This window comes from Pseudoliparis swirei, chromosome 2 (genome assembly GCF_029220125.1).
Source record: "Pseudoliparis swirei isolate HS2019 ecotype Mariana Trench chromosome 2, NWPU_hadal_v1, whole genome shotgun sequence".
NCBI lineage: Eukaryota > Metazoa > Chordata > Actinopteri > Perciformes > Liparidae > Pseudoliparis > Pseudoliparis swirei.
In genome coordinates, this window is record NC_079389.1 from 2,439,567 (window position 1) to 2,465,815 (window position 26,249).

Below are 26,249 nucleotides of genomic sequence, written 5' to 3' on the forward strand. Positions count from 1 at the left end.
CTCGTGGTATTTTTGTAGTTTAACTTTCTCAAAAAAAGTTACTTTCTTGATTATTGTTGTTTGTACTCATGGTTGATGCACTTATTGTAAGTCACTTAAAAGCCTCAGCTAAATGGCATGTAATGTAAATGAGATGTGATGTAATGTAAATGGTATGTGATGTAATGTAAATGACATGTAATGTAATGTACATTTCTCGTCAACAACTACAAATACAGCTTGTATAGTATACATAGTATAGTCTAATAATGTGGCTTCATGTTCACGTGCACGATTGTCTATGCGTGCGTGTTGAATGAAGAAGGGCAGATTACCAGATGTACACACAGGGAGATGTATCGATCACATACGTCGCGTCATGGTGTCTGAAGATATCCCGGCATGCCAGCGACGCAACACTCCGCCAGGGAGGGGAGGGATGATGGAGCTAAGATGGCAGCGCAACTGAGGGTGCTGCCTCTTCTGGGGTCAAGAAAACACTCGAGGAGCGACTGAAGCCCGATAAATCACGACAGGGAAGATCGTCGGGAATTTACGGTGCCGTTTCTGCAGTTCTCCACGAGAAAACATGTTATGGCTTGAGAGGACATATTCACGGGAGACGAGCACCGCGTTGACGCCGCGGTCGGAGGAGCGGACGTTGTCGTCGCACCAGCAGATCGGCGATTCGCTCTTATAATAAACCGGGCGCCGGGGATGCTAATTGTGGTATTTCGGCAACTCTGAGTGGACAAATAATGTGACCCTGTGGAGGCTTTAATGACAACCGGATTGCATCGGATGGCTAGATACAGTCTCGCTGTGGTATCTTTTGTGTGATTATATGCATTGTTCTCCAAAACGATGATGTGTGCTGCTGCTGCGGCAGCGGCCGGTGGTGGTGGAGGGGGGATTCTACCTTCCTCATCGCCGTCGATGGGGTTAGGTGTCCGGGTCGCTTCTGGAGCAGGAGCCGAGTTTACCACCATCGGTTCGGGTATGGGTTCCTGCCCGACACCCGGAGTCCAGTCGGATTGTCGGACTCGGTACCAGCTTTTACTCTCAGGGCGAGCTCTGGCCGAACGATACAGGCGGATTTATACCACCGCTATCAACGATAAAGAGCAAGGGATAAACCAAGGAAGGTGAGTGGAGAACGTGCAAAGAGATCCAGATATCGCAGCGGCTGGTCTGTCATGTGTGTGGGCTAACTTGGCTAACGTAAGCTAGCATTAACCCCTTGCTTAGCGGCACGTCGGTGACCACCCGCTACACCTACATTGATGGTTATGTCTCTTGAGCTCGCCGGACTTTTGCCACACAAGTTGGGGGATTTAACTACAATGCATGCGCCATGTCTCCATCATTTAGGCGCATCCTCTTGCAGGGGTTAGCTCGCTAAGTAGCATTTTGGCAATCGACTTCCTTAGCTTGTTGGAGCCAGCTAAGCTAACGTTAGTTCACCTGTGCTCGAGCGGTTTGCACAGTTAGTGCTTTTTGGACATTGTGTCTCTAAACATAAGCACATTGTCACTGACATACAGCAATACAAGATAGAATACCAACTTCGACACTACGACACGAAGAAATGCTCTCAAGGCAATATCCAAAACAAGCTGGGCAAGCTAACTGTCAAAACAGCGGTTGGATTTCAGCTAACGTGTAACGTAACTCGCGTTAGCTCACATCCCATTTTATGTGTTGCTCGACATCTTTAATAGCTTAACTGCCAGAGTTGTCACCATATTTTATAATTCAGTATCATTTGATGAAAGCCAGTGAGCTGTGTGTTTCTAGGCCCAACGGCGTCACCGTTCCTCCTGCTAGCTAACGTTCACTGACGTTGAGGAGCATCAGCCCACATACCGACGTAAACTCAGTGCTTTATTTGTTTTAAGAAAACCCAATTTAAACCAATAATACACACACGGCACGTTAAAGTGAAATACTTTGTGTGTGTGCATAAATGGCCTTCCACGTCAGACATTGCGGCCCTTCATGGGCGAGGAGGATGCGTTGAGAGGTGGATGAACTCTGTTGCTTTTCTGGCATAAGCGGGTAATACAGTTACGTCATCCTGTCAGTCAGGTTGTGGACGAGAGGAGCTCGATCATTGCAGCATCCTCCCTCACTAACTGAATTGTTGTTCTCAACCCCTCCCTGTACAGTTGCTTTTAAGCTTGGGTCAATGCACTGCTCCAGGGTGTCTGACATTGTACGCCTGGATTTAGAAGTCTGTGAACAAGAACAAAATCAACCCAAAACAATGAGAGGTGCAACATATTCACATGTCACCAGTCTTTCTTCATTTGATCTGATTGTGAAACATGTTGTGTACATTATGTGCAGATTGCAAACCCCTTAAAACAAGGCGCCAGATAGTATTTTCTCACGATTCTCTCGTAAATCCGTCGATATTTAGCCGCTGTCGTAAACATCAGGTGGACATTTCTTTTCGCCTTAATTTGAATATTGTTTGTTTGGGTCAGAGTAACCCAGGCTGTCACCGTATGCTCACATGGCTGAAGAACCCGAAGCTTCCTTGACAAGCTATTAGAAATCAATAGTCTGTTTAACTCAGGAGTAATTGAATTAAGCTATACATTTAGGTTTCTTCCTGACAGAACCGTTACGGATCGATAGTGCAACGAAAACCCACGGAATCTCGTTAAGTAAGAAGTGGACACGATTACTGTATCAATGCTTTAAAAAAGCCTTTTTAAGATGAATTGCTTTTCTGTGTTTAGTGGAGTGTAGTAGTAATGATTACTAATTCATGCACCGCCTTTCCTTATTCAGCAGTCTTTCTATTTATGGAACCTAGTTAGGCAAAATCATGCTACAAATCAGCCTGATTTGTTAGGGAAATTAATCATAAGAAGCCAATGTGAAACACAGAGAGAGAGGGACAGAGAGACAGAGAGAGACACAGAGAGACAGAGAGAGAGAGGTTATAAGCACCCAAAGTACTGAAATCAACTTCTGCTGTCTTTGGGTCTTTTTCAAGATGAGTTATACTGAATGTAGAGACACAGTCTGATGGGGACCATGGGTACGCTGCACCTCCAAGGGCACAACGTTTGTTAGCTTCATAAGATATAGGCTGTAAATGAAAGTGATATTATCATTAGAGACACTTTGGAGATGTTACCGGCTGTTCCAAACACGTGAATGAGTTAAAGAATGTTGTGTCAACTCGGAAACCCGACCGCCCTGTTCTCCTCGCAGCATCGTACATGCAGTAACGCTCGTGATCGGATGAAACTTGATGCTGTGTGAGTGTAGCCCTTGCTGTATATATTGCATTACTGAGTGATCTCTGTGTACTTTCAGGGGAAAGAAGGCTTTGAGTAAGAAGAAACTGAAAAGGCGACAGAAGGTCAAGTCAAAAGTCAAATCAAGAACAAAGGTAAGGTGCATGATTGTCCAACTAATTGTTCCACAATATTATACTTGTTATTCTGTGTACTGTGTCGATTGCTTTATTCCTGTTGGGATGTTTTCAACACATGTTCTGAAGTGTTGTAAAGCCAAGGCTACATTGTAGAATGGCTGTTTTTAAACCATTACATAATAACCCAAATGATCTACCCCCCTCAATGAAAACGTAACACTGTTGTTGCAGTGTTAAATCACAAACGGGTGCAGTATATAACATCAGTGGGCATAGTCATGCCTAACATTCTCAGTACTACTAGCATTTTAATTATATATCGACGTGTAGTATTTTGCATTTTAATAATAATACAAATAACATGGCTGGCGGTTTTATTTTGCAACCATAGACACCGATAATCCTCCCAGCTGGTTCGACTCTTCTGAATCAAATCAACAGGTTGAGGATGAGATTAAAGGTGAAGTTGGATTCTTTGAAATGCTGAAGGTGTTGAGGAGAAACTGGTTGATGTCACTGGCGGTGGCTGGTCACTGTGGTCAGGTGTCAGGAAGGTGGAGAGGCAGAACGAGACACATGGGAGTGGCCCTGGCTTGTGCATGATGGCCTGTTGCCGAGCGACCTAATGCGTTCCCTATCTCCACGGCAACAGTTGCCTGCCTCCATCTCCTTCGTCCAATATATTATATATATATTATTTATATATATATATATTATATATATATTAATTATATATATAGATATCTACTAATTTAAAAGGAGTGTTATCATAGCTGAAATCGATGCAGATTAGAAGCCAATTCTTGGGGGGAAACCAGGAGCTAAATGTGGTGCAGAAAGTCAGATATTTGGGTGTCACATCATCAAGAATGACCGAAGTGATGATGACGATGTGCAGTGTTGCAAACTGTATGCACAAGCCAACATGCTGGCACGTAAATATAATATAAGATGTTAAAACTGCTCTCTTTAGAGCCTCCTGTACTCCTCTCCATACAGCCCACTGAGATGGCGCGGCTGTGTCCAGACGCCGTCGAGGTAGCTCCGCGGAGATTGTGCGCTCTTTTAGTTTTTGTGTTTATTTTTAATGTTTTCTTTGCCACAAACACATCGGCACTAACAGCATACGACCACAGCACACTTTTGGACATAAACTTTTGCGCAAAACAAGGGTTTTTGTCCACTTTTTCCATCGATCCAGCGTGGCCGGCAGAGATCGTACGAAAACCACATCAACAACAGTGGAGCCGCTACTACGGGAGAAACATCGAGGAAGCGGGCGGGTCGGAACAGACTGAGAGTTCAAGCCCACCGCCCACCTCTGCCCAGCATCCTTCTTGCTAACGTCCAGTCTCTGGAAAATAAGATGGATGATGTCAGGGCAAGGATCAGATTCCAACGGGACATAAGGGACTGTAATATCTTTTGTCTGAAACGTGGCTGACCCGCTGGTGCGGATCGAGTCATATGCCCAACCGAGTCCTTCTCTGTTTTCCGTGCAGACAGAACGGAAGAGTCTGGTAAATCTAAGGGTGGAGGGGTTTGCTTCATGACGAACAACATGTGGTGCGACCCCAAGAACATTAAGACTCTTTCGTTCCTGCTCGCGAACCTGGAACATCTGGCGATCTCATGCCGTCCATTCTACCTTCCCGGAGTTCAGCTCGGTCATCACCACAGCCGTCTACATACCACCACAAGCGGACACCGACGTAGCACTATCGGACCTACATGATGTGTTATGTCGGCATCAGAACAAGTATCCCGACGGCTGTGGTGGTGGCTGGGGACTTTAATAGGGCAAACCTAAAAAGTCATGCGAACTTTCACCAACACATTACGTGTGCTACCAGAGGGGAAAGAACGTTGGACCACTGCTATACGCCATTCAAGAGAGGCTACAAGGCTGTCTCTCTCCCTCCGTTAGGGAAATCAGACCATGCCGCCATTTTTCTGCTTCCGGATACCGGCAAAAGATCGCGCGGGAAGCGGTAGTGACGAGGAACGTGAAGCGGTGGTCTGACCAATCAGAGGCTGAGCTACAGGACGCTCTGAGTATCGTCGACTGGGACATGATCCAATCCAGTTCCAGTGACGTCAGCGAGTTCGAAGTAGCAATGAGCCTCATAGCAACGCTTAACGGACACCATCGTCCCCACGGTAAAAGTTAGGGTCTTTCCTAACCAAAAGCCGTGGGTTGATAGATCCATCCGTGAAGCTGTGAACGCCCGTACTGCTGCCTATAACTCCGGTCTTGTATCCGGCAACATGGACGAGTACAAGGCAGCGGTCTATGGACTGAGGAGGCGGTGAAGGAAGCCAAGAGGAGGTACCGAGACAGAGTGGAATCACAGATGGAGCCGCGCGACACCAGGCGCCTATGGCAGGGGCTACGGACTATCACAGACTACCAGAGCAGACCCCGCGCTATGGTGAGTGCCGACGCATCCCTAGCGGACGACCTGAACTCATTTTATGCACGGTTTGAGGCTAGCAACAACAGCGCTAGCTCGCCGCTAACAACAACACCGTTAAGCGTAGCGGTGAGTTCTACCGCTGGGGATGAACACACACTCTCTGTGACCGAGCACAGTGTGAGGAGGGCTCTGTTGAGGGTGAACACCAGGAAAGCTGCAGGTCCAGATGGCATATCTGGGCGAGTACTGAAGACCTGTGCTAACCAGCTAGCTCCAGTGTTCACCACAATATTCAACCTCTCCTGGCTGAGTCCGTGGTCCCCGCCTGCTTCAAGAGATCCACTATTGTCCCTGTGCCCAAGAATGCTTCTCCAGCATGTATGAATGACTACCGACCGGTGGCCCTCACCTCGGTGGTCATGAAATGCTGAGAGGCTGATAAAGGACTACATCTGCGCCTTCCTCCCTTCCTCCATGGACCCGCTGCAGTTTGCTTATCGCCCAAACAGATCCACAGATGATGCTGTCTCCCAGGTACTGCACACCACACTCTCTCATCTGGACGGCCAGAGGGGGCTATGTGAGACTGCTGTTCATTGATTATAGTTCAGCTTTCAACACCATAGTCCCTCCAGACTGGCGGCAAGCTGATTGAGCTGGGACTGAACACCCCTGTGTGCTTGGATCCTGGACTTCCTGACCGCCAGGCCACAGGTGGTCAGGGTGGGCAGACACACCTCCAAATCCCTCACCCTGAACACAGGATCCCCCAGGGTTGCGTCCTCAGCCCCTACTGTACTCCCTGTACACACATGACTGTGTGGCCAGGTTCAGCTCAACACCATCATCAAGTTTGCGGATGACACAGTGGTGGTGGGCCTGATCTCCGACAACGCGAGAAGGCCTACCTGGAGGAAGTTGCTGATCTGTCACTCTGGTGCCAGGACAACAGCCTCATCATGAATGTCACCAAAACTAAGGAGCTGATTGTGGACTTTAGGAGGGTACAACAACAGAGCGCGTACTCACCACTGGGGATTAACGGGACTACTGTGGAGAGGGTGGGCGGGTATAAATACCTGGGAGTCCACATCACCGAGGATCTGACATGGTCAACGAACACAGACACTCTGGTGAGAAAGGCAAGGCAGCGCCTCTACCACCTCAGGCAGCTGAGGAAATTTAAAGTTTCCCAGAGGATCCTTCAGTCCTTCTACTCTGGAGCTGTAGAGGCGTCCTGACAGGAAGCATCACAGCCTGGTTTGGCAACTGCTCCGCTCAGGACAGGAAGGCTCTGCAGAGAGTAGTGCGTTCGGCTGAGCGCACTATTGAACTACACTCCCACCCTGCAGGACTTGTACACCAGGAGGTGCAGAACCAGAGCCGGCAGGATCATGAAGGATCCTCACCACCCCAACAACAGACTGTTTCAGCTGCTGCGGTCAGGCAGGCGCCTCCGTAGTCACGCTGCAAGAACAGAGAGACTGAGACGGAGTTTCTTTCCTCAGGCCATCAGGACTGTGAACTCCGACCTCACCAGGACCCCCACATAGACCCACACAACTGCCCCTCTTAGGCACACACACACACACACACACACACACTTACTGTAAATATTGTGTTGTTTTTTTATTGTAAATAGTGTGTACTTGTTGCCCTTGCACATTCCTGCTGAGCATTGCCACTTTCATTTCACTGCACACCCTGTGTGTGTATGTGACAAATAAAACATCTTGAATCTTGAATAGTAAAGCAACAATGAAAAAGATTCAGGTGGCATTTAATGATGCTTTCAGAATCCTGCTACCTACCAGGCTGTGTTGAGGAATGTTATATACAAATTGAAATGTTGAATAAATGACTCAGAACATTTAATTTTAAAGGTATCTTTTAAATATATACATGTATTATATAAATATATTCCTTCCTGAGAAAGAGAGTATAGCCCTGCTCTGTGGTTGGGCTGAAATATTGTTAGCCGGTATTTGGATTTAATTTCATGACAGCCACTTGGCAAGAGAGATTAATGTGATAGTAGCAGAGATGGGCCGAGGCTCCAGCGCTTTGTCATCGTTCACCTCAAAATTATTCCAGGCAGGAAGTGGGCTCGTCCTCTTCGGGGTTGACTTTTCCGGTGAGTCGATGTCCTGGAAGATCTTCCATGGAGGCGGAGAATGGCCACTAAGGCGGGCGGGGGGGAACACGTGGGCGGGTCCACAGGCAGTCCTGCTGTGTCAGTGTCGTTGTGCTCGCACACCGGCGCTGTCAGAGTGGTTTCAAAGAGCCTCTTCTGCCTCTCTGTCTGCGTCCGTGCTCATAAACATGGAAGTGGAGTCGGACCAAAGCACCGAGCATAAACACTTATCATCCGAGTGAAGGGGGTGATGTAACGTCTCGTGGAAGCGAGGATGTGTGATGGGATTTTTTCCAAAAAAAAGAAACGGCATCGCCTACAAATTACGTTCATATGCAACTCTGTGACACTGCAGAGTAAATATGATGTTGACAGGATTACATCTCTCTTCAATGTATCAGAACATTGCAATTGTATTTGCAATCAATTCCCACCAGTCATATCAGTAATATTATTGTTATTTTCAATGCGAAAGGTTATGTTTTGATCGCCGTGTATTTATTTATTTCTATGCGTGTTATTCGCATAACTCAAAAAGTATTAAACCGAATCACATGAAATTTGGTGGCATGATTGGTTATTATCCGGGGACCATTTGATTAGATTTTGGGATTGATTGGGTCAAAGGTCAAGGTCAAGGTCATGAAAAGGTCAACATCTTCTTGTTACCATAGCACGGTCAATTTCTATCCAATTGGCATGCAACTAATGCCAACATGTTCATAATTCAATGCCCAATCTTGTGATATGCGAAGGTATGCGCTCTACCGAGTGCCCGTTCTAGTTACTCCTGCATTGAACGCAGCTGAACTAAACGCCACTGCAGAACAGCTGCATATGAACATAATGCGTTTCAGAGGCTGACGTGAACACGATGTGCTCATGGTGCAAGTATACATGGGTAAAATGAAATATGTCGGAGAACAACAGTGTTGTGTGGAAGTACGACTCTACAGCGTCTCACTTTTTGAAGAATTGATTACAAAAAAAGACGGAATCACAAAAAAAGAGCATTGTATTTTGTGTGAGTCACAGAGCATTCGTTTCTCCGAGAGATAAATATGCAGAAGGTCGTTTTACAAAACGTACTGCTGCTCTGGAGGTATAGTCCCCTCTTGAATCCCCAAATACTCTTTCAACCATCCTGGATGAAAGATGTTATGTCCGCTGCATGATGAGAAGGACGTTTAACGGTTTCCTAATGCAAACTAACTCGCTCAACACGGACACAGGAGATTGAGTAATTACAGGCTTATTATTAGTGATTATTGGATGACCATTCCTGATTTAAGATAGTCTCCTGTTGTTGATACATTTTCGTATTTACTCATCCACCCACCCTGCTTTGGAAGATGACCACTTTTCCTCCTTTTCCATCAAGGCGTCAGTGTGAAATGCGTGTCCGTGTAAGTGCTGTCGGAGAACTTTGCGCCGGAGCTTTTAGACGTCCATTAAATCCTCAGTGCAGACAGAAACGCCAGAGAAGCGGCATGTCGGTGCTGTTGGGAGAACCGCAGGACGTCGGCAGGCCGTCGGGCCTCTGCTGACGTAGCTCGTGACGTAGCTCAAAGCAGCCGCGCCCAGTGCAACCCATCAAACACCGAGCGTGTATGTGTGTGTGCGTGTGTGTGTGTGTGTGTGTGTGAGGATCCTGCAATAGTGTAACCATGACGTCAAATTGACCTAACAACCTAGACAGTGTTGTTTCTGGAGGATTGATCTTTTGTGTGTGTGCATATATGATATATATAACATATATGTTATTAATATATATATATGTTTATGTTATATATAACATATGTTATGTGTATACAACATATGTTATGTGTGTATATATATATATATATAACATATAGGTTGTTTGTGTATAGCTAACTTATGTTATGTGTGTGCGTATACATATGTTGTGTGTTTATATAAAACATGTTACTTTTATTATATATATATTCTCATAATTTATTGCTGAAATAAGGTCATTTTGTTTCTGTAGGCATAAGGAAAACCTCAAATAAGCCGACATGTGACGGCACCAGGAGACGACGGTCACATCTCACTGTGTTCTGGTGTTGCTGCACCTTTTGTTTCCGAGTCTGAGCGAGTTCTGCGTTTCAGATTCAGCTGTTTTGTTTGCTTGAGCTTTGCAGATGTTGCCTTTTAATACTAAAATCAGATAATATCATATTTGATCTCGTGAAAGTCTGGTTAAATAACAGAAACCATCAACTGAGGTATTTTTGTTTTAACTGCCTCCAAGCTAGAGCGGCAACCACATTATTGCATTCATAAAGATGTTAGACTTCGAGGGGAGCTGATACCCCCCCTCACCCGTTTGAGCCCAGAACAAATGACCTTTCTCCCCAAATAGATGACATCACACGATTGGGATGCCAAAAGCGCAACGCTGCATGAGCGGCCCGATGGATCAATAGGACTCTGCAGGTTGCCTCAGGCCGTAGATCCCGAAGCTCTGGTGGGATGTAGCTCCTCTGATCACAAGGATGTTTTGGGTGTAATGGGCTTTGTTGTTGTGATGGTTTCTTATTGCAAACCTTCCCTTTTGACTTCTCTACCTCATTTATATCCCGGCTGGATTCCCTCGTGTAAAGGAATACAAGTACAGCACCTAATCTGAGTTTAGCCCCAAAATCTCATTTGTTAACAGTCTGAGCAAAATGATTTACCTTCTCTCTGTCGGAGCCTCCATGGGGACCAGAACGCTGCTTTAATGAAGGGAGAATCTCCTAAATATAGCTCCAGATAGATTAGATAATGTTTTTTCCGTGCTGATTCATATCATCGGTGGTCATTCCCTCTTGTCTTCTCAGCGGTTTCATTTTCATCTAGTTTTTTCTTTTCTTATAATAGATATTTTAAAGCTTTGTTACTTAAAAAAACAACATTATGTTGAACACAACTTTTTTTTCTATATTCTCCCCCTGCACTGGTGATGTAAAATGTTGGGTAAGTCATTTTGAAACCGCGTTGAGCTGATCTAGAAACGGGTAAACTCTCGGCCAGACCGCTGCGTACAAAAGGGAGCTTCCAGAGGAGCGGGGAGTCTTTTCAGACCACGGATGTGTCACCGGCTCGGCATGAAGACACAACCGACTGGTGTAAAGACCGACGCGTCTGCCTGGAATCACGTAGGTTCAGGGACCTCCGGTCCTCTGAGGACTTTCCAAGTCGAGCGCCAAAGGGAAGGCCTTCAAGCTGCTCGTCAATGTGACACGATGCAGCACGACAAGCCGATCGTTTCCACGGAGACCAGATTGAAACGCGCTTACAGCAAGGCGTCACGCTGTCGGTCACTTTGTTTAAGAAAGGAGATTTTTATGTTGAAAAATGTCACGTTTCATTTTCATCATGATGATTTTTACTGGTTAGGAAATCGTCTTAATTTAATACTGATTCCTCCATGAGACATGACATATGGGACCGTGGCCATCAGGGAGAAGTCTCTTCATTGGTGCCGCTAGTTTGGGTTCGACACGATGACATCACGCAGGTCCTCCGCCTCAAACAGAGACCAGCACCGACTCAGCTGGAGGAATGGAGCTCATGGCTCCTCCTCCAGGAGCAGAGCGTACCCTCGCTGGGTTAACCGGCCCCCCCCCCCCCACCCCCCAGATCCAGCATTGCGATCCCGCTGCCGGAGGCCCAGTCCGTACTGCTGGGCCTGCTGGAGGGAACCAGAACCAGGACGGAGCGTAACGCCACGCTGCAGTAAAATGAGAGTTTTTTTTCTAAAAGGGCCTCTGGCGTTCGGAACAACAATACCACTCTTGTCCACCGGGGTCGCCGACGTCAAAGTAACTTTACGGACATGTTCAGTGTCCCAAGGGAACCGAGCGCCGGGTTTAAACACAACAGGCGACCGCAGCATGACTCGTGACAATCAGCATCACGCCTAATGAATGGACACTGTTTATAAATGTTTATGGGGTGTTAATAGGCTCATCGTTGCACCGAATTATATAAAGGTCTGGTTACCCACCTGACTATCTTTTCTATGTATTCCTTTCCACAGGCCGAGAGTCTCGATGGCGCCCTTTGCGTGCCGGACATCAAGCTGCACAGCAACCCGTCTGCTTTCAATGTGTACTGCAACGTGCGGCACTGTGTGCTGGACTGGCAGCAGAGAGAGGCCTCCCTCGCGCTGGCCTCCAGGAGCTCGGTGCAGAGCGGCGACTCCGACAGCGAGGAGGAGGAGGAGTACCGCGAGCCGGCCGTGAAGCTGCCAAAGGTACGAGCAGCGGGGCCCGGTCTCAAGGCGAGAGCCCGGCTGTGCCCTTTTTCTTTTCTTTTTTTTTATCGACCCTTTATCTCCCCGGGCCGGTATGTAGGACTCATTGTAGCCGCTTCACGTGAGGTTTACAGCCTCGGTTCCCCCCGGCTTACCTCTTCATCTCTGCGTGCCCGCCGGTTCATCTGTGTCGCTCCTCGTCAGAGCGGTCGGTTTTCCTACCAAAAAAAAGATACGAGCACCAGTTTATAGACGGGCAACGCGACACATTTACAATAAAAGAGAAAAGCTTTTTTTCAGAGCTTGGCTGCATTGCTGATGCTCTGCTGGTACAAAGTTGATCTACAGAAATAATTATGTGCTGTTTTTTCACCCCCAGGGAAAAGTCCCAAAGTGAATTGGTGCTTCAGGAGAAATCGATCCTTAGGCTTGGTGGAAAAATGCTTAAAAAAATAAAAATAGAAACCAAATAATAAACTGTGCGGTCGAGTCTTACGCGCTACCGCTATTAAAGGTACTATATTATTTTAACTAGTCGAACTGTGGGGATGTGCCGAATTTAAAACTCTCGCTCCTGACTGCAAACTGGGGCTGTCTCTTTTTATTTCTCTCTCTGTCAATTAAATCTATCTCTCTCTCTCTCTCTTATATATATATATATTTATATATATATGATAATTGTTTTGGGATTGCTCGTGTCAGCCCTTGTGTCCACCTTCGGTTGCACTTACAAAATCAATATTTGCCTTAAATGTCTTATAAATCACAATTGTTTCTTTTTAAGCACACAATGAAGGCCATTAACGCCGCTGCTTAAACCCACGCCCCAACACACCGTCCTACAGTGTTTCAATAAACATGTAACTACATATATGTATATATATATATACATTAGGGCTGTCAATCGATAAAAAAAAAGTAACTAATTAATCGCACATTTTGAAATTCATTAATCGCGATTAAAAGTTTTTTTTCTTCTAAAGACTAAATCTTCTAAATGAACGAGTAATCACTTCAGACAGCGTGTATTTTAGACACTTGTTTAATTATATTCTTTTTTTAAAGACAAAACTTCACACAGAGCTGTGTTTTCCAAGAGGCTCCTACCTATAAAGGGCCAGCGAGGTATTTAATATCGTGGATGATAAATTGTTTCTTCAGTGAAACATCCAGATTAGTAAGAAAAGGTGTATTAGAGACACATTGGTCCTGTCATCTTTAACACTGAACAGCAGCAGAACCAGTGGCCTTGGTAACTGACTGACATTCAAATATGTCATATTAACCCTCTGGAGTCTGGGCTCATTTTCTCGATTTTACAAAACATGTAAATTCACCTTTAAAGGCTTTTGCATGTGACACATCCCAGTGTTTCCCCCACCATTCTATCAGGGTGAGGCCCCGCCCCCCTGTAATATTCTCTATCGCGCCAGATTACAACAGAAGTAATGTACGGTTATTTCCTTCAAGACGTCTTTGTTCTTTTATTAAACTAAACGTCTGTTGTTGGTCGTCTCTACAGCAGCATGTCATTCTGTCTCGACGTGTCGTTCACACGTCTCGGCTCTCCGTCTCGCGCGCCGCAGAGCTCCATGCCGGCGTGTCTGCGCGCGCATCGAGCGGAGCAAAAAAAAAAGTCACCTGCACCTTCCGCCCCGCGTCACCGACACGTCGCCCTCTGCTTCTCTGTGAATATCGAGCAGCAGACGGGAGGAAGGAGGCGGACTGCCGTGGTTTGACACTCAGAGGAGTGCAACAACTTCAACGACACCGGAAGTAAACAAAGTTGCGTTAAAATATTTTAGTGCGTTAATCGCGGCCAAATTAATCGCATAGATTAACGCGTTAACGCTGACAGCCCTAATATATATAATATATATATATAAATGGAGATGTATAGATGTGTGTGTGTATATATATATATATATGTGTATATTTTGAAATTTCTATGCATCAGTTGTTTCATTTATCAGACGTGAACCTCAAGAGATTGTTGTTTGTCGGTATGTTTCATCCACATTTATGAAGCCGCATCCCAGCTGCTCCTCTAGCAAGACTCAGGGCCTGAGTCACGGTGTTCATTAGCTCACAGCGTGTGTGTGTGTGTGTGTGTGTGTAGATCATCAGCATCGGCCTGTGCGGGGTGTTTGAGCTGATCAAAGAGACGCGGTTCTCTCACCCCTCGCTGTGCCTGCGCAGCCTGCAGGCCTTGTTGGACATGCTGCAGGGTCAGCAGCCCGAGGGCTTTCAGACCGAGCCTCCGGATGTGCTGGGTAAGGCCGAGCACGTTGACCCCTCGTCTCAAACCTAAAGGTCCTCTTCCACCTGACGTCTAACCCGCCCCCCTCCTCCACCTGTGCGCCTCCCTCCAGAGTCTCTTTTCCAGTTGCTGTTGGAGACCACGGTCCGGAGCACGGGGCCCAACGACCCGACGGGCCAGGCCATCACGGCGCTGTCCTGCGCCTGCCTCTTCAGCCTGGTGGTGGCTTGGGGAGACACCGGCAAGATCCTGCAGGCCGTCTCCGCCATCCTCACCAACAACGGCAGCCACGCCTGCCAGACGATACAGGTAACGCACCACGCTCCATTTGACTAGCGGACTGTTGTTCAACATCTTAAGTTGTTTCATCTCTGGCGGGAAAATCGACAGGATGGAAGAACACGCATGTGAGTCTGGTTTCTGACCCTGACACTGACCGCCTGTTCTGAGCACCGTCTCTCCAGAGGAATTGTATTCGATGAAACACACAGCTGGAATGACGAATAACCTTTTTTGAGTTCTTATCTTAACCGTCTTACTTGTTTGCGGTGGAGTGATGCGAGTGTGTCACGTCGGATTCATCGAACGCTCCGAACTTCAGATAACCGTGTAAATGACGGGCGTAAACATGGAAACATGTCGCTCTTCGGCGAAATTCGCCGTTTTAAAACATGTAAAACTTGAATCCTGTAGATCCAAAGAGTGTTTTTGAGATTGAGATTGGAGTGAGACGAGGAGAAAAGGGGATGTCCTGGTCTTCCCAATTAAACATCTTTGACTTGACGTGTCGGCCAATCGGCGTTAAGATGTTTTTGACCAAATTGTATATGAAAATGTTTATTTGTTAGAAAATGTCAAGCTCATTTAATCTGTCTTGTCTCCTGCTCCTCTTTGTTTCACACAGTTTTATTTATTCATATCAAAACCGCCTTTCTCAGATTTGAGTAGAATTTTAAACGGGAAGCGTGTTTTATTTGTGTGTGTGTGTGCGTGTCATTGACTGGGCTGTGAATCATCACAATGGCGGCAGGCGAGAAGTTTGTGCTAGTGTGCTGTACATGGCTGTGTGTTCATGTTTGTTTGTTTGTACGCGTGTGTGAAGGGTGAGACCAGCGGTGTTTTTAAAATATATTTTCATAAAGTGTGTGTGTGTGAGTGAATGCAGAGCAAAGAGAGCCACTATGAAAGCATTTGCATGGTGCCCAGTCGAGGTTGGCAGTTCTTCTAACCCCGCCTCCTCTGCATGTCTCACCAGGTGCCCACCATACTTAACGCCCTGCAGAGGAGCGTGCAGGCGGTCCTGGTGGGAAAGATCCAGATCCAGGACTGGTTCGGGAACGGCATCAAGCGCGCCGCCCTCATGAACAAGTGGATCCTGAAGGAGGCGGCCATCGACGAGGACGAGCGCTGCCTCCTGCAGACCGACGGCTCCTTCCTGTACCTGCTCTGCAAGGACGGACTCTACAAAGTGGGCTCCGGGTACGGCGGCACCGTCAGGGTACGTGGCACCGTGTCTCCTAAGTCTGGGGATTTAGGTAAATTCTTAGAAGAAGAACACCGTATAACTGGAGCATGTCTATAAAGCTATTCAGCCTGTTGCCAGTTTATTAGGTACACCAGGCTGAAGCTAGTGCGCTCTAATCCAGCAATAAATCCTACATTTCATGAAGGATATTAGCAGTTCTTTTGCAGGTCTCAGTCTGCAGTTGGTATTTATTATGACGGGTGTTGTCTGTTGTTTTCCCCCCACGCCATTTATATAAAAAAGAGCCATAACACTTCTTTGTAATGGAACACTCTTGTTAATGACTCAAGATATATATATATATATATAATGTATATATGCATGTTCTTTATCAATCTCTATATTTTAGAGGTCTGTCTGTGGTCGTCTGCTCATGTGCTGCTTGTCAATGCCTCACAGGGCCACGTGTACAACTCCACGTCCCGCACCAGGAACCGGAAGGAGAAGCGGTCGTGGCTGGGCTTTGCTCAGGTTGGTACTGGAGCTCTATCCAGAAAGCGACTGTGGAAACATACACCGTCGTCTTCATCGTTATCGGCGATATGTGTCGGCGAGCTGCGAGGCTTGACTTATAAATCCTTCCTGACTGTCCCGCGTGTGTCTTCAGGGGTACTTGTTGTACCGGGACACGAGTAACCACACGATGTCGGCCATCAAGATCAACCCCGAAACTCTGGAGCAGGAGGGGACCGTCACAATGCCAGGTCCTGAGATGAGCTCTGTTTGAATATACCCCCCATCACGAGAGTTAAGTCATTGCTTATTGTTGACTTTGCGTGTCTCTGCAGGTCAACACGCCGACGGACAGAACATCATCTTCACCGATGGAGAGTACATCAACCAGATCGCAGCCTGCAAAGACGTACGTCACGTTCCCAGTCACCGTGACGATAGCGCGCCTCATCTTTTCTGAGGCGCTTCAAGAAGATGCGACATGTAATCGCCGTCAGTCGGGCATCAGCTTTAAAGAGGACGCTGCACGTTATACAATATAGAATCAATAAATAAACGTCAATATGTGGGAAAACTTAGCACACAATACTCAAAGAACAAGGTCGGATAAGAGGAAAATAAAGATGATGTCATCCAAGTTTAGTGATTTTTTTTTTTTTTAAATTAATAAACTAATGATCTTATCATTAAATATGTTCTAAAGCAGTGCTTAGGCGCAAAAAGTTAGATGTAAATAAAGGCTTTAAGTCGTGTCTACCGTGTGCGATTGTAAGTCGCTTTGGATAAACGCGTCAGCTTAAAATGTGACGTAATGTGGTCACACCCCGGAGACACGAGCCTGCGCCGCACCGGCTCTTGAGACGAACGCTCCCGGTATCCGGCGGCTTCAGGCGCGACAAACAAATCAGTCAACGGCGGCGGCGAGTCATCCCGAACTTCAGCGCAGCACTTAAATTATAGGGAGTCCGTCTCTAGTGTCAGCGTTTGGGAGCGGCGAAGAGAAATGCAGAGACCATATGTTTACGATGCCATTCAGCGCACACACACACACACACACACACACACACACAGAATATGCATTCCCCTCATGAAAATCCAATCGTTTTTTTCATGCACTGCTCCGTGAAGCATTTGTCACCCCCCCAGGCCTCAGCCTCACTTTCTCCCAGCTGATCACCAGCTGTGCCACTGAGGGGGGGTGTAGCTGTGTCTGTGTGTGTGCGTGTGGCACCAGATGTGGGTATTCTCCAGGGAGCGTAATCTCTGGAGCAGTCATCTGCATAAGGACTATATAATGTGTGGGGGAGGGGAAGCCGTGAAATCCATATATCTGCCGTCGCAGCCAGCCCCATAGCAGTCTGTGGGCTAATCGAGGGGATGGACTATTGAATGGGGGAGGGGTGGGGAGTCCTCTGAAGCTGCACGCATCTTTTATTTATTTATTTTTTCGCGAGCAGCAAATGCAACCGCAGCGCAGACCACTTAGCGGTGGAGGAAAATCGAAGGGATCGCACGACGAGGGAGGTTTCAGATGCTGGGAAGACGGGAGGGAGGGAGAGGGCGATGTGCGGGAACCATGGGAGGTCAAGGGGCTCGGCAGAGATCATTTAATGATGTGAGGCGCATGTGCTCTGCTCCGCGGGGAGCCAGCGCACAATAGATGAGTGCGTCATCAGTAACCGCACCGGGGAAACCTGACCATCCCCACGCTCACCCATCATCCTTTCCCTCCACCCCTGTTGTCTCCCAATTATTTCCTCGTTGTGTGTTCCTCTCTTTACTGTGCTCGCCCCCCCCCCCCTCGTAAATCGCCCCATTCTTCAGCCACGAGAACCCCCTGCAGTCTGACGAGCAGTTGCGTCATCTGTTATTCGCCTCGCGTTGAGTCAGAGAGGATGCATCCACGCCCATACGTTAAAAAAAAGAAAGAAAAGCGCACAGCGTTTCAGAACCCCTTTTTAAATCGCCGTCAAAGTCGTTTTAGTTTGAGAAACGTCCCTGGTTGAGTATTTTAAATCTGGATTTACAGAAACGAAGGCCGCTAAAAAACGATGATTAAGACGGCGTCCTTCCGTGACCCGTTATGCGTCGACCTGCCAGCGGGTCGTTCCAACACGGATAACGAAGTGCAACTGTTGAGTATTGTTTAGATCACACCCACCATTGTGTGAGGATGAGTGGAGCACCGGTTAGACATGACTCAAGTAAGGAGCGTGCTTATCCAATGCATATGTAGCAAATGACCTCATCCCCCACTGAAGTCAATCACACACGTGCACTCAAGTGTTTTGAGTATGATAAGTAAGAATTCATCTTCGCTTGTCACTCACGGCGAGAAAAACTATATATTTTAAATATATTTCTCCTGATTTTGAATTGTTCCCTTTTTTAAGAGCTCTGGTTCAGCGAGCTGAAAGCGGGGGATGTGTTCTCATTAGGAGACTTCCTGTCTCCTCAAGTGATCAGCTGGACTCGTTTTAAGTGCCTCACCGTAGCAACGTTGAGTCATGAAGCTAAACGGCTAAACTTCCCCGCAGGACGGCTTCGTGGTGCGGATCTATACCATGAGCTCAGACCCGGCGCTGCAGCAGGAACTGCAGCTGAAGCTGGCGAGGAAGTGTCTGCACGCCTGCGGCATCTCTCTGTTCGACCTGGAGAAGGATCTGCACATCATCAGTGAGTAGATGGAAATACATCTCCTCTCCATCACACGGATAGAAGATGCCGCTCCGGGCGTTTGGGTCCACGAGGCGCGCAAATGTCGTCGATTCGAAACTCCAAATGAATATAAAAAATGTAAACGAAGTGCCATGCTCTCCAACGTCGTCTCATCGTGTCGCTCCGCTTGTCGTCCTGCCAGGCACGGGCTTCGATGAAGAGGCGGCGTTGCTCGGAGCAGGCCGGGAGTTCGCTCTGATGAAAACAGCCTCGGGGAAGGTGAGTGTGAAATAATTTGTGTATAAACGGTACAGAAACAACTCGGACGTTTTAACGGGCTGAACCGTGCAGCTCCACCCAGAAGAGCTCAATGAGTTGTGTTTCTCTTCCTCCTTTCGTCACGCTGGCCACATGAAGCCCATCGTACGAAACCAACATTCCCTTTGTCTCGGAACATCTGTGTGTACTTAGCTGCAGTCGGATGTTCCCCGGGTCCGGCTGCGCTGCACGAAAGCATAACCAGAAGGCTTCTCTTCTCGTTGTGGATATATTTAGTTGCCTTTAAAAAAATAAAATGGACCAAAATGTGAGTTGGCGTTTTCCTCTGCGCGTTCAGCCCTCTCTGCTCGAGGAGCACGGAAGTAGCTGTGACCGACACATTGTGAAGCCTTCTGTGTTCATGGGTTTATACAAGAGCAGAAACACAAGCGTGAAACGGTGTGTGAACGCATGTACATGACGGTAGAGTCCCCGCTGTGGACTGTGTGTGTCTGGGGAAAGAGGAGGTGCGCACACGCCGGAACATGACGTCATCGCAGCCGCTCTCGGTCACCCGGCGGCCTTCAGAGCTCTTCAGACGTGACGGTCACTGATCAAAGTGCTCCTGCTGAGGATTTTACAAAGAAAATCAATACCTTTTTTTGTTGTTTTTTTGATGCATTTGGAAACCAGAGTTCATTAGAAATCTACTTTCTTTTTTTTGCGACGCATTCAAAATAGTTTACAGGATAATTAACCTTTTTATTTTTTATTTTATATCCTACATTTAGTTTACCACTTGGCTGCTTTTTGTTTTCAAGCCTTGCATAAAGGAAGTAGAGTAGTCCACTAATATATGTTTCCGAGAATAATTCCTTTGCGCATGCTCGTTGGTCACACGCCATATACGCAAAGACGACCGTCACCCTGACTGGGAGGATGGGTACAGATGGGAGGAGCTAACTTGCAACTTGGTCACCACGAGGGTTGGACCTCGTGCTCCAAAGGAATGAAGGCCCGGTGTTTTAACGCCGTCTGTTCTGCGTATTCTCTCTTTTGAGGAAGTGAGTCTCGGACGATTTGAGTTCTATGAGGAAGATCTCCTCCTCCAGCAGCAGCCTGTGCACACGTGGCATGTACCTGCTGTGTGGTTTGGATACTATACACAACAGCAGAGGGGTCCTTATTCATCTGAGACCCTGTGTTGGTGCTGGGCCGGGTTTTTTTTTCTTCTCGCAGTTGTAAATCTGACAGATTTATTTCGCCTACCGACTGACTCCCCAAGTTAAGTGTGAGCTGATGCTCGTAAATACCAACATTTTTATTTTTGGACAGCCCATGTTGATGCAGGAGGGATGTCGGCTTCAAGATTCACGATTCTGGGCCGTCTGCCGCAAAAAGAAAAGAACCCAGCTTAAACAAATGGACATGCTCGAGATAAAAAAGCATCCCCACTGTAAGAAATCTATTTGATCCTGATCTTCTTTCCCCATCTTCCCCTCACAGATTTACTACACAGGAAAGTACCAGAGCCTGGGTATAAAGCAGGGTGGCCCGTCAGCAGGGAAGTGGGTGGAACTGCCCGTGACCAAGTCTCCCAAAATCACCCAGTTCTCCGTCGGCCACGACGGCTCTCACGCGCTGCTGGTGGCCGAGGACGGAAGCGTGTTCTTCACGGGCTCGGCCAGCAAGGGAGAGGACGGAGAGTCCAGTAAGACATTCTTGCGCCATATCACAGCCCGGCCTCCGCTGAAGTCCTGACGTCGATGTCTGTTGTTTCTCCCCCCCCTCGCAGCCAAAAGCCGCAGACAGCCCAAGCCGTACAAGCCCAAGAAGATGATCAAGCTGGAGACCAAGACGGCGGTGTACACGGCGTGCAACAACGGGAGCAGCAGCATCGTCACCAAGGACGGGGAACTCTACATGTTCGGCAAAGATGCGATTTACAGCGACAGCACCTGTGAGTAGAACGGAGCGCCGACCATCAGCAGCCCCTTCGAAGACGGAGGAGAGAGAAAGATCCTAAAATATCTCTGTCGAAAGCCACGTCATTGGTGCTCTTTGTAATCGTTTCTCTCTCTCTCGTCCTCTCTTGTCCTCTCTTGTCTTCTCTCATCTTCTCTTGTCCCCTCTCCTGTCCCATTTCATCCTCTCTTGTCCTCTCTTGTCCCCTCTTGGTTCTCTTGTCTTCTCTCATCTTCTCTTGTCCCCTCTCATCTTCTCTTGTCCCCTCTCCGGTCCCCTTTCGTCCTCTCTCGTCCTCTCTCATTCCCATCTTGTCCCTTTTCGTCCTCTCTCGTCCCCTCTCCTGTCCTTTCTTGTCCTCTCTGTCTCTCTCTTTCTGACTTTCTCTGTCTCTCTCTCTCTCTCTCTCTCACAGGCCAGGTGACGGACCTGAAAGGTCACACTGTGATTCAGGTCGCCATGGGCAAGGCCCACACGTGTGTCCTCAACAAGAGCGGTGAGGTGTGGACATTCGGGGTGAACAACAAGGGCCAGTGTGGCAGAGACACTGGATCCATGAGCCAGGCAGGGAAAGGTGAACACACACACATATACACACACACACACACATACGCACACACACACATATACGACATACAGTATATTGTATCTTACATAAACGCACATTGTCTTTGTGCTATGCTCAATCTGACAGCTTCACTGTGTGTGTGTGTGTGTTTGTGTTTATTGTAGCGTTCGGTGTGGAGAGCATGGCCACAGCCATGGATGAGGACCTGGAGGACGAGCTAGAAGAGAAGGAAGAGAAGAGCATGATGTGCCAGCCGGGCATGCACAAGTGGAAGCTGGACCAGTGCATGGTGTGCACGGTGTGCGGAGACTGCACCGGCTACGGCGCCAGCTGCGTGAGCAGCGGCCGGCCGGACCGAGTACCAGGAGGGTGAGGAGGCCCAAAACACCCTGGGGCGGGGGGGGGGGGGGGGGGTGGAGGCTGGGAGGCTGGGCTATCTTGTTTGGAACACATTTTTGGCTAAATAGTTTTCCCGTAATCTGACGGCCTGTGTCTGCGCGTGTCCTCCCAGTATCTGCGGCTGCGGGTCCGGAGAGTCCGGCTGCTCGACGTGCGGCTGCTGCAAGGCCTGTGCCAGGGAGCTGGATGGGCAGGAGGCCCGGCAGAGAGGCATCTTTGATGCAGTGAAGGAGATGATTCCTCTGGACCTGCTACTGGGTACGCCAACTGGCGTCTCGTATGACTTCATGACCCCCCCACCCACCCCCCACACCCCCTCCTGTGTCGCTCAATCACACTTTATATACACCTCACCTGCATCACCGCTGACGTTTACATTTTGTCGTCTGGTAAATCAGCTACACACACACGCAATGTGTTATTTCAATTTTCAGTGGTTTGCAGCATGTTGGATCAGCAGCGGGGGGGTTGGGGGAGGGGGGGGGTGGTCTGCCAGCTATATATCTGAGCTATGCAAGCGCACTGCCTGTCGCATTCGCTCCAATGTGCCGCTCATCATTTTTTAGTTTTGTTCTTGTGCTGTGCAGAGTGTCATTGCTTCTCCATGACGTCTTTCCATCTCTCATTGATGTGTGTCTTGTTTTGTTCTGCTCCCTCCTCCTCCTCCTCCTCCTGCATCCTGTCTGGGCTGCCTGTACCTGTGTCTTTTCTTTTTCTTTTGGGGGTTTTCAGCTGTGCCTGTGCCCCCCCCTCCAGGAGTGAACATCGAGGAACACATTCAGATCCGTCAGGAGGAAAAGCGACAGAGGATCAACCGCCGGCACAGGCTGGAGGAGGGCAGAGGTATGAACAGATTTGGGGGACGTTGTTTAGAGAAGGGCTGTGTGTTTGTTGTTGTCTTTTTTTTACCATGCTTTCGACATTAGAGAATAAAACATAGACACGGGGAGAGTGAGAAGATGGCAGTAGCAGTCACAAACTCTCAGTCCCTGAGTTGCTGTGTGAGCTTGGGTGTTGTGCCTTGGTGACTTCCCTCTTTTTCGCTTATACTTTGTCAGTGTGTGTTATGTGCATTGTTGTGGTGAAGTATTTATCATGTGTTCTTTCCCATGTGTGAGCATTGTGCATGCATGTGAAAGTGTCTTTCTCCCCCAGGCCCCCTTGTTTTTCCCGGTTCCATTTTAATGAACCAGCGTGAGCAGGCCCTAGCCAGAATAAGACCCCTTCAGGCACTAAGGCATAAGCGGGACAAGCACAAAGGTATTTTGGTCTTCACTAACTCAACTGGGGTGCAGAGACACCCTGTTTTTTTGACTCATCTCCCAAATCTGGCTATCCCGTCCACCTCCTTCTCTCGCACTGTGACGGTGGGACCGTGGTGACGCGACCATGTGGCCTGTTGGCAGGACGGGACTCGCTGTGTGGAGAGATGACTGTGAAGCTTTTAGACCTCCGCTGGCTGGTTCCCCGTTTCAGTTTGAACATGGGAAAAGGCTCAAGAGCAATAAACACAGCAACACGTCCTCTATGCCAATTAGCATTTCAGGACGCCTGCTTCCGTTATTTGACCGAAATAGAAATCCTGAACATGTACTTTCCATCACTCCCCTAGTGTCTGATTCAGCCACTTCACGGGTACGACGTTAGCAGATAAGAAAACAGCGCTCAGTGGGGAGCAGCGAGCTTTGAAGAGCTGAACCATGTGACTCAGAAGGAAGAAGGCAGAGCTGTTCACTTCACAGTCCATGTTTTAGATGTGATGGAAACAACTCGGTGTATTATTCTGGTAAAACACACATATATATATATATATCTGTGTGTGCATATATATTTGTGTATATATGTGTGTATATATATATATATATATATATACATATGTTTCACCTGAAAATATATATACACTATCGTTCAAAAGTTTGGGATCACCCAGACAATTTCGTGTTTTCCATGAAAACTCACACTTTTATTTATCAAATGAGTTGCAAAATGTATAGAAAATATAGTCAAGACATTGACAAGGTTAGAAATAATGATGTTTATTTGAAGTATTCATTTTTTTCTTCAAACTTTGCTTTCGTCAAAGAATGCTCCTTTTGCAGCAATGACAGCATCGCAGACCTTTGGCATTCTAGCTGTTAATTTGTTGAGGTAATCTGTTGAAATGTCACCCCACGCTTCCTGAAGCACCGCCACAAGTTGGATTGGCTTGATGGGCACTTCTTGCGGACCATACGGTCAAGCTGCTCCCACAACAGCTCAATGGGGTTGAGATCTGGTGACTGTGCTGGCCACTCCATTACAGACAGCAAGCTGCCTGCTTCTTCCCTCAATAGTTCTTGCACAATGTGGAGGTGTGCTTTGGGTCATTGTCCTGTTGGAGGAGGACATTGGCTCCAATCAAGCGCTGCCCACAGGGTATGGCATGGCGTTGCAAAATGGAGTGATAGCCTTCCTTATTTAAAATCCCTTTTACCTGGTACAAATCTCCCACTTTACCAGCACCAAAGCAGCCCCAGACCATCACATTACCTCCACCATGCTTGACAGATGGTGTCAGGCACTCTTCCAGCATCTTTTCACCTGTTCTGCGTCTCACAAATGTTCTTCTGTGTGATTCAAACACCTCAAACGTGGATTCATCTGTCCAGAACACCTTTTTCCAATCTTCCTCTGTCCAATGCCTGTGTTCTTTTGCCCATACCAATCGTTTCTTTTTATTGGCCAGTCTCAGATATGGCTTTTCTTTGCCACTCTGCCTAGAAGGCCAGCATCCCGAGTCGCCTCTTCACTGTCGGCGTTGACACTGGCGTTTTGGGTACCATTTAACGAACCTGCCAGTTCATGACCTCTGAGTCGTCTAGTTCTCAAACTAGAGACTCTAATGTACTTGTCTTCTTGCTGAGTTGTGCACCGGGCCTCCCACTTCTCTTTCTGCTCTGGTTAGAGCCCCTTTGTGCTGTTCTCTGAAGGAGTAGTACACACCGCTGGAGGAAATTTTCAGTTTCTTTGCAATTTCTGCATGGAATAGCCTTCATTTCTAAGAACAAGAATAGACTGGCGAGTTTCACAGGAAACTTCTTTTTTTCTGGCCATTTTGAGAGTCTTATCGAACCCACAAATGTGATGCTCCAGATAATCAACTAGCTCAAAGGAAGGCCAGTTTTATAGCTTCTCTCATCAGCAAAACAGTTTTCAGCTGTGCTAACATAATTGCACAAGGGTTTTCAAGGGTTTTCTAATCATCCATTAGTCTTCTAAGGCGATTAGCAAACACTATGTACCATTAGAACACTGGAGTGATAGTTGCTGGAAATGGGCCTCTATACACCTCTGGAGATATTTCATTAGAAACCAGACGTTTCCACCTAGAATAGTCATTTACCACATTAACAATGTATAGAGTGTATTTCTGATTGATTTAATGTTATCTTCATTGAAAAAAACAATGCTTTTCTTTGAAAAATAAGGACATTTCTAAGTGATCCCAAACTTTTGAACGGTAGTGTATATATGTGTGTGTGTGTATGTATATTTTTATATATGTGTATATGTATATTTTTATATTTATATATATGTGTATATGTATATTTTTATATATGTGTGTGTGTATATATATATTAGGGCTGTCAGCGTTAACGCGTTAATCTATGTTCCGTTTTAAAACTGGATGAATCAGTCAACGTGATTGGTCAATCCGTTTGTCTGTCAACAAAATAGGACCTCCCACCTCACAGGTAAGGCTCATTTAGCAGCCTGTCAGTGGAATGTTTGATGTATAACACAGAGGTTAACGTGACATATGTGAATGTCAGTCAGTTACCAAGGCCACTGGTTCTGCTGCTGTTCAATGTTAAAGATGACTTTTTTACTAATCTGATGTTTCACTGAAGAAACAATTCTGTGTGAAGTTTTGTCTTTTTACCTTTATATAGAAAATTATTAGAATTAATTTTCCAAGTTTAAGTGTGAGGCACTTTATGTTTGTTTGTTGAATGT

At 47.2% G+C, this 26,249-nt stretch overlaps 1 protein-coding gene across 15 annotated transcripts in view; it reads left to right on the plus strand.

Annotated features, from left to right (window-relative positions):
* The first annotated feature begins 445 nt into the window (after positions 1-445).
* mycbp2 (MYC binding protein 2) overlaps positions 446-26,249 on the plus strand; it is a 68,794-nt gene continuing 42,990 nt past the window's right edge. For 10 of the 15 annotated variants that reach the window (XM_056429870.1, XM_056429919.1, XM_056429902.1 and 7 more), the window contains exons 1-18: positions 446-1,124; positions 3,313-3,388; positions 11,952-12,167; positions 14,287-14,440; positions 14,540-14,736; positions 15,683-15,925; positions 16,352-16,423; positions 16,560-16,656; positions 16,741-16,814; positions 18,943-19,081; positions 19,266-19,342; positions 20,828-21,032; positions 21,117-21,281; positions 21,702-21,860; positions 22,019-22,223; positions 22,366-22,511; positions 22,986-23,096; positions 23,409-23,513. In XM_056429870.1, coding sequence (XP_056285845.1) covers positions 844-1,124; positions 3,313-3,388; positions 11,952-12,167; positions 14,287-14,440; positions 14,540-14,736; positions 15,683-15,925; positions 16,352-16,423; positions 16,560-16,656; positions 16,741-16,814; positions 18,943-19,081; positions 19,266-19,342; positions 20,828-21,032; positions 21,117-21,281; positions 21,702-21,860; positions 22,019-22,223; positions 22,366-22,511; positions 22,986-23,096; positions 23,409-23,513 — 2,722 coding nt within the window. In that variant the 5' untranslated portion in view covers positions 446-843. The remainder of the gene's footprint in view (positions 1,125-3,312; positions 3,389-11,951; positions 12,168-14,286; positions 14,441-14,539; positions 14,737-15,682; positions 15,926-16,351; positions 16,424-16,559; positions 16,657-16,740; positions 16,815-18,942; positions 19,082-19,265; positions 19,343-20,827; positions 21,033-21,116; positions 21,282-21,701; positions 21,861-22,018; positions 22,224-22,365; positions 22,512-22,985; positions 23,097-23,408; positions 23,514-26,249) is intronic. The other 5 variants (XM_056429878.1, XM_056429985.1, XM_056429894.1 and 2 more) reach the window with 4 other exon arrangements.